At 54.2% G+C, this 9,776-nt stretch overlaps 1 protein-coding gene and 1 pseudogene across 1 annotated transcript in view; both read right to left on the bottom strand.

Moving 5' to 3' along the window:
- Positions 1–6,584, bottom strand: part of LOC115332883 — a 40,721-nt gene extending 34,137 nt beyond the window's left edge. Inside the window, exon 1 of the mRNA XM_042290431.1 lies at positions 6,506–6,584. Coding sequence (XP_042146365.1) covers positions 6,506–6,584 — 79 coding nt within the window. The remainder of the gene's footprint in view (positions 1–6,505) is intronic.
- Positions 6,585–7,445: 861 nt separating this feature from the next.
- On the bottom strand, positions 7,446–8,026 carry LOC121835886 (annotated as a pseudogene).
- Positions 8,027–9,776: the final 1,750 nt, after the last annotated feature.

A 9,776-nucleotide genomic window follows, 5' to 3' on the forward strand; every position in this document is an offset into this window, starting at 1 on the left:
ACCATGACCTCTTGAGAGCAACGGGTGGAGTGTGTTCTCAGCACAGCACAACCCTAACTGCGCTCCACATCCCTGGGACGGCGGCACGTGGCGCTACAAGTTTGCTGCGGGGCCCTCAAGATCGAAAGGTTGGCCCGGATTTTGACTGCTACGGTGTTCCTGGCTCGCAAGACTGGCAGACAGGGCGCGAGGGCAGACGGAGCAAGCTGCCAGGAGAGATGAGGTCCTCATGAATGTTATGTCATTGGTGATCAATGAAGAGGAACTTGCGTTGCGGCGAATTACGCCCTGGTGAGTACCGATTCAATAGAAGCGAGACGTTTCTGTTGTGTTGCGCAGTGTCACTGCTCGCTTCAAATCAGTGACCCACACCTTCTGGGACGGCTGAAACTCTTGTCGATCCCTTACGGCATGCCCTTTACCGTAGTTGGTTGCTAGGTGTTTTCCAGCCTTGTTTTTACAGTTTTCGAGCTAATCAGCATTTGGTACAAAATGCGTCAACAAATCCGCTTGATATTGGCACATATATGTCCGCAGGGTCTGCTGAAAACCATCACTGCAGTGCTGAAGCCATTCTCCAAAGGTGTTGCTCTGTATACCAAAAGTGCTCTGTAGGAATCAGGTTACTTTAATAGTTTAGTCTTCGCAATCTTCACTGCGGCTTCGGCGCAGCAATTGCTCTGTGCATACTTGGAGCTTGACATGATGTACCTAAAAACGCAGTGTCTTGAAAGACAGAAACAAATCGAAACGATACTGTGCTCCTTTTTCTGTCACGGCTGTTTCGGGAATCTTACAAAGTTTTAATTCGACTTCAGAATGACGGTCTCTGGCTCTCTGGCTCACCGTACAGCACAGCGAAATCCTCACCGCGGTCTTCGGCGCTGAAATGCAAAAGGTACTAGCCACCCGGCTGCTCATTGAACGCCGCAAAATCATGGTGGCGTCCACGTAATTGCACCCCGGCACTACCAGGCAGCCTGTTACCTACGTAGACTTCCCCCGGAAGCGCCGTCTGTGTGCGCTTTACCCACATGAGGCTTCGGCGTTCGTCAAAGGTTTTAACACCGGACACGAGTCCTAGGGGTACCAGCAGTTGCGATGCCCCGGAAAACATCTGTTCGAGGCAGTGTTTCAGAGTTGCCACTCCAGAACTGGAATGATTCCGGAATCATTCCGCACTTTCGCGACCCCACAATAGAATGGCAACGGAATGGCGGCAGTGCACGTGGGGATGAAATGGGAATGAAATTAGATTTCTTTTGCCCGGAATGGGGAGTAGGAATGGAATGGGGCTCGCTTCTGGTGCGAACTGTGTCAATTTTCATTTAGGGCCTTCGGGCTGACGGCGCAATTTGTTAGAGCATGGTAAGTGCGCTCTTGAAACAGCACCATTTCACTAGAGGTCACTGACGCCTTGATTTTCTCACTGGCTTACGCACCCCCAAGGATGAAAATGGCACGCCCCCAGTGAAGCAACCGAAATTGAATAGTTGTAGTCGAAAAAAGGTGTCATTCCTGTCGCCGCGAGAAGTGACGAAGCGGCTGTTTTAGTCATGCGCGACTGGCATGCGGCTTTTAACCTGCAGGGTGTCAAGCGAACTGGAAACCGGAGTAAAGCTGGTATTTTTAACTGCGAGGCGTGAGCTGTCTTTTCCCTGCAGTGGTTCACGAGACAAGGCAACAGCAACAGCCGGGTCTTTGCCGGGCACGTGTTGCATGATCTAGTCGTAGCTCTCTATCCTGAGATGCAGACGTTGCAGCCTTGGTGTAAGCTTAGCAACCGGTTTCCATGTAAAGAGAAGCATGAATGGCTTATAGTCAGTTTCAATGGGAAATCATAGGCTGATTAGATAGTCATTGATCTTCTAACATGCCCACGTGATGGCGAGGGCCTCTTTTTCTATATGAGAATATCACTTATATGCTTCTGTCAGGGTTTTCAACGCATAGGCGACGACATCAGTCTACAAGACTGTCTCCTTTGTTGGACAGTAAAGCGCGACCACTGGACGTGATGTAAGGCGCTTCTTAATATGTTAAAAACAAGTTGTTCGTGCTGTCCCAACTGAAAAGAACATTTTTGTGAGGCAGATCTCTCAAGGGTCCTGTTTCGATCGCCAGGTTCGGTATGAACCGTGCGATGAAATCCACCATTCCCAGGAAACTCTTGAGTTCTGCGAAGTTTGTTGGCGTAGGAATATCTACGGTGGTCGCTATCTTCTCCTTGTCTGCGATGACAACAGTTTTGTTGACCACGTCCCATAAACTTCAATGTTTTGAGGGAGAGCACGCACTTTTCACGGTTTGCCGCGATCCCTTTCTCCATCACTCTCCCCAAGACTTCACGCAGGCTCCTGTCGGGCTTTTCCTGAGCCTTTTCCAACACAAGAATATCATCTATTTGACACACAATACCGTCCAAATCTCCCAAGCGTTGATGACTCAATTTTTGAAAATGCTTAGGGAGCACAGGAGATGCCGAACGGGAGGCAGTTATACTTGAACCGGCCAATTGGAGGGATAAAAGTGGTGAGCAGTGTTCATTCGGGTTGCAGTTTCAATTTACAAACGCCTAAGTTAATATCCAATAGGACAAGTACTTAGCTCGTCCCAAAGTAGTCAGAACTGGCTACAAACTTGGAACTGAATGATATTCCTGCTGCACGCTCCTATTCAGCATGGTGTATTTCACACAGCTGCGTATGTCACCAACCTTTTCGTTACCACCACAATTGGGGAGCAGAAATTGGCAGGCTCACTGAAAGCAGCTATCAGTTCTTAGTTTTAAACATTTCATAGTTGACGCTCCATAGCTTCGAACAATGAAACTGAGATACGTCGCCGTGGCGTGATTGCCACGGGCTGCACAGGCGACTTCAGCTTGATTTTGCAAGCGTAGGGGTCTTCTCCCGAGTCTTTGATTACTTCTGGGAACTCGTTGACTGGGCCCAAACATACCTTTTCTCCGGCTCTACTCATTCTACGATGGATACCAAAACGTTCAAAGAGGTCCAAGTGCAGAAGAAGCTCGTTCAAGTGCTTTGTTACGTAGAGGCTCGAAAAAACACTTTACTCATTGTATGCTACTTTTGTTTGCATAACCCTCCCGATATCCAGCCGCTGCTTTGCTCTTTCAAGAAGGAGCATGTCGGGTTTCTGGAGAGCCCTTACAAAAAACTGAAACGAGTTCCAATTGAAAGTCATTCAATTGAATAGAAACTCAATTGAAACTCATTGATCATTTCTGTAAGGGAGTTGTCCTCATGTCCAGCCTTGCCAGTAAACGTGTTGGAATCATGGTAACATCCGCCCCTATGCATAAGCGAAACTCGACGTTTTCATCGCCAACGACGGCGTTGGATACCCGCGGTTTTTTCTTGTACATAATCTCCATTATTTCTGTTAAGGAGGAGTCAGACTCCGCCGACGTGCCTTCATTCAGCTTGGTGACTTGCCGGAGTTCGCTTTACAGACTGATAACAAAAGCCTTGCTTGGCGCACTTGTTGCATCGAACTTTGGCGTCGGGAGATTGCTGCCTTGTGTACTTACTTGACTGTATTCCCATCTCCAAAGCATAGCCGGGATGCTCGCTGCTGATCCACCGACGTCGTTTTTTGGACTGTTCGGGTAAAACTTCTTAACTCTTTTTGTGGCGCCTGTAGCCCCTCCCCATGCTCTGCCTCAGCAGGCGCGCTCTCCAGAGACTATTTGATAGTCTCCTGTTGCCGGTCAATAGTTTCCGTTTGCTTTGTCAGCAACATCGCTCGCTCCAAACTGAGCTCACTTTCAATCTTAGTTTGGCGGAGAGACTTTGTCTCGCACACCGACTATCGTAGGTGACAGGTTAAGAAAAAAGTGAAGGCTCCCCCACTTTCAACTTTAGGAGAGCGAACGCTGGATAGGAGGCAACCTTTCTCCAGCATTCACTCTGCTAAAGTGGAAAAAGATGGGAGGAGCTTCCACTTCACTGAAAACCTGTCACCGACTATAGGATGCGATCCTTAAGGAGCTCATCCTTGAGGTTGCCGTAGTCGTACGTCTCAGCTCTCACGTACAGTGCCGTGATGGAATCTGCTGCTTCTTCTCATTCACGCTGTGAGCGGGTGCACATTTTTACAACGCCGAGAAAGCAACGATATGTTTTCGTATCGCCCGCAAGGAAGGTGAGGGTGGCCGAAATTTCAAATATCTTTGGTCACATCACTTAATCGAATCAGTTTACGTCCCCTGCTTTGGTCGTTCCTTGTACGCTCGAGGCGGTTCCATCGTTTCTTCCAAGTCGTCCACCCCTCAGATACGAACGCGAAGGGCTCCGGAGCAGAAACTTTGTGTGGCGGTTGTGGTGGCAGTGGTTGAGGGGCTTGTGAAGACGCGTTCCTTGTAACGACCACTATGCCTAATGGCGATTCTTTGACAGCAACGCTAGCTGACAAAGAGTGGTGACTACGTACGTTCGATGGCCGAGTGCCTGCCGAGCGTCTCGCCTAACGATACGTGAGGCTGAACTTAGCTTTAGAGAAAGTCTCTGACACGATGTTATGCATAAGTTGATCAAACGTTTAAATTATTTACATGGGTTTACAGCAAAATACACGGCAAACACGACTCCACGGCTGCAAGCAGTGAGGGGTGTACCCCGCTGAGCACAGCCCAGATCTCTCCAAATCGATGGCACGTCGGCAGATGGCACTACCAGTTAGTTGCGAGCACAAACCTTCCATAAAGGTACATATTATTCAATACTACACAAAAAAAATATTCCATGTTATTTTCCGGTGAAGAGAGAAAATGCACGCGCGTTTTCCCATTGGAATGCACAAAGAAACCGGAAAAATATACTCCTTGCTGTCTGATTCAAATTGCGTCCGGAAGTCGCATAGACACTAGCTTCATTTGAATTTCTAGCGTACATTATAATAACTATATATGGAAAATATAGACATCTGACCACTGACCCCGTGAGTGATTACGTCACAACATAGCGCTTCCCTCAAATCAAACCGTTCCCTTGTTATGGACAAATGCAATGAACCTTGTGGGATGGTCACGGGTGGTGGTAACCGAAGGGTTCAGCGGCGGTCTCTCATCGGGAGACGCCGAGCGTACTCCCACACCCCGCAGCTTTCTCTTGAGAACACTGCTACGGGCGGGTCCGAACGTGAGCCGCACAACTGATCGCTTCTCTAAAGAGGAGGAGCACGTACCACAATAGGACTGGGCCCAACGGTGTTTATTGGAAGACCAAAAAACACACTGTCCCCAAAATCCCCGCGCAGACAAGGTCAGATGAAAGGCTCACCCTGTCGACACCGTCCCGAGAGCGGGCAAAGGAGGCCCTTCGCGACACGTTCGATCTCTATCGCATCCGCGGGAGGAGTCCCCCACGTTCCCTAAGTCAGGAACGCGCGTCCACCTCCTCCCCCCGCGGGCGTCATCCTCACCCAAAATAACCAGGTTCCCGGATGAGCGAGGGGACGGAAAAAGGTCCCCCCGGGGGAGAGTGAGGAGAAGAGCCCCCAAAGCCTGGCGGCTCTCCTACGCTTCACGAACAGGTTGGAACTCACGGCAACCAGGCCGCGCGTCCCGAACCACGGCCGTTATACCGGCCATCGGGGAAGGGCGACCAACGGTCCCCAGATCCCCCCTCCTTAAAACGCTTGGTACGCCTCCCCAATGTAAGAGGGAGGCCCACCGGCTTTGATAAAAAAAAAGGAACAGCAGGCTTACCCGAGCTCAAAGGGGCTCGAAGTCGTCATCTCTGCCCAGCGGCCTCCAGGTCAAAACAGGTCGAGGTCAACATCCACGTCGATCAGGTCCTGGAGTCCGCTGGGCCCGGCCTGGTCCTCGGTGGGCGGCGCTGGCGATCTCGGTGGCACAGTCGCAGGGGCAGGAACAGCCACCCCTTGCAGCCCGGCCGCTGCCAGGGCGGCGGCAGCAAACACAGGGTCCCCGGCCAGCCGAGCACCGAAGCAGCGGATGGCGTCCGGGTGTTCCGCCGGGACGTCCACGCGCCGTGACCCGATGATGTCGCTGTCCCCGCCGTTGGCCCGGCTCCGGTGGAACACCGACCGGTCGCGCCCGTCGCCGTGAAGAAGCAGACCGCCGCAGACACGGCAAAAGATGTCTCCCGACCGAGATGGGAGGCAGGCACCGCGCGCTCGGGTGTCCATCTCGCTGTCCGTGCCGCCCCGGAACGGCCAAGGGACGCGGTCGAGTGCTTGCCCCGGCTCCAGTAGTCTCTGGTCCCCCCAGGGCTTTCTTGAGACGTAGAACCGAGGGGGCTCCGTGGCGTACTGGGAGGTCCAGGTGGCCACAGAGAGCCCGACTGGAGTTACTGAACGTGGGCAGGCAAGCCCCGTCCGCTCCCCAGGATCCGATTTTGCCCGGGGCCGCCACGACGATCCCGGCGACGGCGCCCAAGTCAATCTCCAGCCCGGGACACAGACGACGGCGGCGACCGCTTCCTTCTCGGCCCGCCACGGCGATCCCGGCGACACTGACCCCCGGCCCGAGTGCCCGACGGCGAAGACGGCGAAGATGTTGACGACGATGACCCTGTGTGCTTCGCGGTCGGCGACATGGTGGCTTCTGGCGAACCCCTCCAATGGGACGGGTCACCTCCAGAGTCACTAAGTGGCCCGCCATCCCTGGCCGCTCCGCTCCGCGAGTATCAGGTGTCACGGAGCGGGCGAGGAAGGTCCTGGTCGGCCAGGCTTCAAGCCCTCTCAAAACGGAAACGACGAGCCCGCGGACCGACGCAAGTCCAACGGGGGAAAAGTTGCTGTCTCCAAACGGGGTCCAGAACCGACAGGAGCCACATAAATACCTTGGTGGCCCACCGTCAGGCGAGCAGCAAGGCAAAGCTAGGCCATGCCGCTCGAGCCTCTTTTCGGGCGGCGGAGAGCAAACGCGACGAAAAGACGCCTCCTCTGCGAGTTGAGGGGGCAAGCTTCCCCAAAAGGGGAAAGCACTTCCGCCTGGTTCACCCGTCCCGCTCCACCAGAGCGGGAACAGCGGCATTCCAGGCCACTGCCGCGCGCCTGCATGATGGACCTTGCGCAAAAGCGGCTCAGACCTGACGGCACCCCCAAACACTCCGGCGGTTTGTCTGTCGAGCCGGGAAGAAGTCATTCCGAAAGCGCGAACGACATGGCTGGGGTCTGTCTTCTACCGCCGACAAGGAAGGGCAGGAGACACACAAAGAAAAGCCATTTGTTCTTCCCTGTCCACACGCAAAGTAAACCAACTAGGGTCTGCTCTGCGGCGGAGTCCAGGGGGGAGAATTTCTGAGAAAAAGTACAGAGCTCACCCCACCAGCAGACGCGGAAGCTGCCCAGATTATCCGGCCTTCTAGCCCAGGAAAACCGTCCGTTGCTATAAGCGGCTTAGGCAGACGACATAGCCAGCACTATGGCCTCAGTCATACGAAGTTATTCGGACATTAGGACGGAAAACTCCGCAGGTTGTAGCGCGGCTGTGCCCCAGAGGGGCCGTCACGGGGACTCCTCGTGCGTGTCTGCTGTCGAATGCGACACGTTTTCTCGGCCGTCTCATCCCTGCTAATGTAGGGTTTGAGATCGCCGACGTGCACCGGCCCGCCAGCGTCTCTGGATTGCAGGTCCGTCAGTCAATACACGAGAGGAGAAACAATCTCTTTTACTCGGTAGGGGCCCGACCATTTCGGTGCCAGCGCAGCAGAAAAGGCTTTGCTTGCGTTGCTCAAGACGTGCGTTCGACTGAGACCAGATCGCCCACTTGATAGCGGAGATTCCGGTGTGAACGGTCGTACTGAGCCTTCTGACTGGCTCTGGCTGCGCACAGATTTTGGCGGGATTTCGACAGGGCCGTCTCCATCCGCGTTTGCAACCGCCGGGCGTAGTCAGCATTGGCTGGCTGCGCGCCGCCCCCGTCGCTTGTAGCCGCCAAGACCCGATCTATAGGGTTCGGCAGCTCCCTCCCAAAATTGAGGAGAGCAGGGCTGAAACCTGTCGATCTCTTCACCGTGGAGCGGAGTGCAAACCCGATCTCGGGTAGATAGGCATCCCAATCCCGGTGTCGTTCCACATACGCTGCAAGCATAGGCTTCAGGTTGCGATTGAGACGCTCGGTGATGTTCGAGTGGGGGTGGTACGTCGTCGGCCTTTTGTGCTTTATGCCAAGGGCTGCACAGGAATCGGCGAATACATTTGCCGTGAAGATGCTGGCATTGTCAGAAATCAAAGCTTGAGGAAATCCCAAACGGGAAAACACCTCCATCAGCTTGTCCAGCACTGCCCGGGCCGTCAGTTTGCGCAGAGGAAAAAAGCTCTACCCATTTACTGAAGTGGTCGGTGACGACCAGCAAAGGCTGGTGTCCTTTCGGGCTTTTAGGAAAGGGCCCGACCAGATCGCACGCCACCAGAGACCAGGATTGCTGGCATTGAACTGGCTGCAGGAGGCCCGGGGGTTTGCCGCCTCGTGGCTTGAGGCTCTGGCACAGGTGACACGAACGCGCATACTGAAGTACGTCGCGCTTCATGCCCAGCCAGGTGGCGAAGTGACACAACTTGAAATAAGTCTTGGGGCCACTCGCGTGCCCTCCCAGGGGCGTGTCATGATAAAAGCGAATAAGTGCGCCCTTAAGACTGCGGGATACGACCATTTTGAACGCGTTAGTGTCGTTTTCGGATGGTATGTACCGCAGCGGGAGTCCGTCAGCGTCAAGCAGGTATGAATCCAACGCACCAACTGCAATACCAGCAGTTTCTCGGTGCTCGGCGTTTTCCACAGCACTACCAGCTGCTATTCGCCCGACGGCCGCGCCGTCCGACTCCGCGGAGTCCAGCTCTTTCTTGAGCTCGTCGATCATCTCTCGACACAAAGGATCACCCTGCTGAGCTTTGAGGAGCTCTTCTCTGCTGAACGCAATCCCCACCGAACTAATAAGGTTTAGGTGGTTCACGATTTCGTCCGAGGAATGTGGCGGAATCGCCTCCTTTCGGGACTGGCTTTCGGCTTCACGCGGCACCAACGGCGCTACGTGCTGAGCCGTGGCGTCGGACGCGGGAGGGTTCGGGCAAGAAACGGGGGCACGCGACATGGCGCCCGCCACGACATTCGAGCTCCCCTTCCTGTAGCGCACCACATATACCGCTGCAACGTCAAGGCCCCCCTTGCTAGGCGGCCAGAGGGCTCGCGAAGCCTTTGCAACCACACAAGTGCCATATGGTCCGTTTCTACCACAAAGGTGGTTCCATCGACAAACATGTCGAACTTGGACAGGGCAAAAATGATCGCCAGGTACTCCTTCTCCGTGGTGCTGTAGTTGACCTCTGCCGGCGTCAACGATCGACTGGCAAAGGCCACCGGTCGGAGCTCGGCTTCGTGTTCCTGGAGCAAAACTGCCCCAAGACCCAGATTGCTGGCGTCTGTCTGAATAACGAACGGCCGGTTCAGGTCGGGCAGCCTTAAGTTGGCTGTGTCAACCAGAGCGTTGGAAAGACGAATGAAAGCCGCCTCCTGCTCGGAACGCCACCTCCATCTCTCAGACTTCCTCAACAAACGAGCGAGAGGTGCCTGGAAGGCCGCACATCCCGGAATAAAGTGACGATAACAATTCATCAGTCCGAGATAGTGGCGCAGAGAGCTGACATCAGACGGCCTCGGATACTCCAGAATAGACTGGATCTTTTCCGGGCAGGGCGCAACGCGCCCGTTGTCGATCACGAAACCCAGTAAGGAGATACGGGTCTCAGCGATTTGGGCTTTGTTTGGGATCAGTGTGATCCCCGCA

Source organism: Ixodes scapularis, unplaced genomic scaffold (assembly GCF_016920785.2).
Source record: "Ixodes scapularis isolate PalLabHiFi unplaced genomic scaffold, ASM1692078v2 PGA_scaffold1__304_contigs__length_218370807, whole genome shotgun sequence".
Classification (NCBI taxonomy): domain Eukaryota; kingdom Metazoa; phylum Arthropoda; class Arachnida; order Ixodida; family Ixodidae; genus Ixodes; species Ixodes scapularis.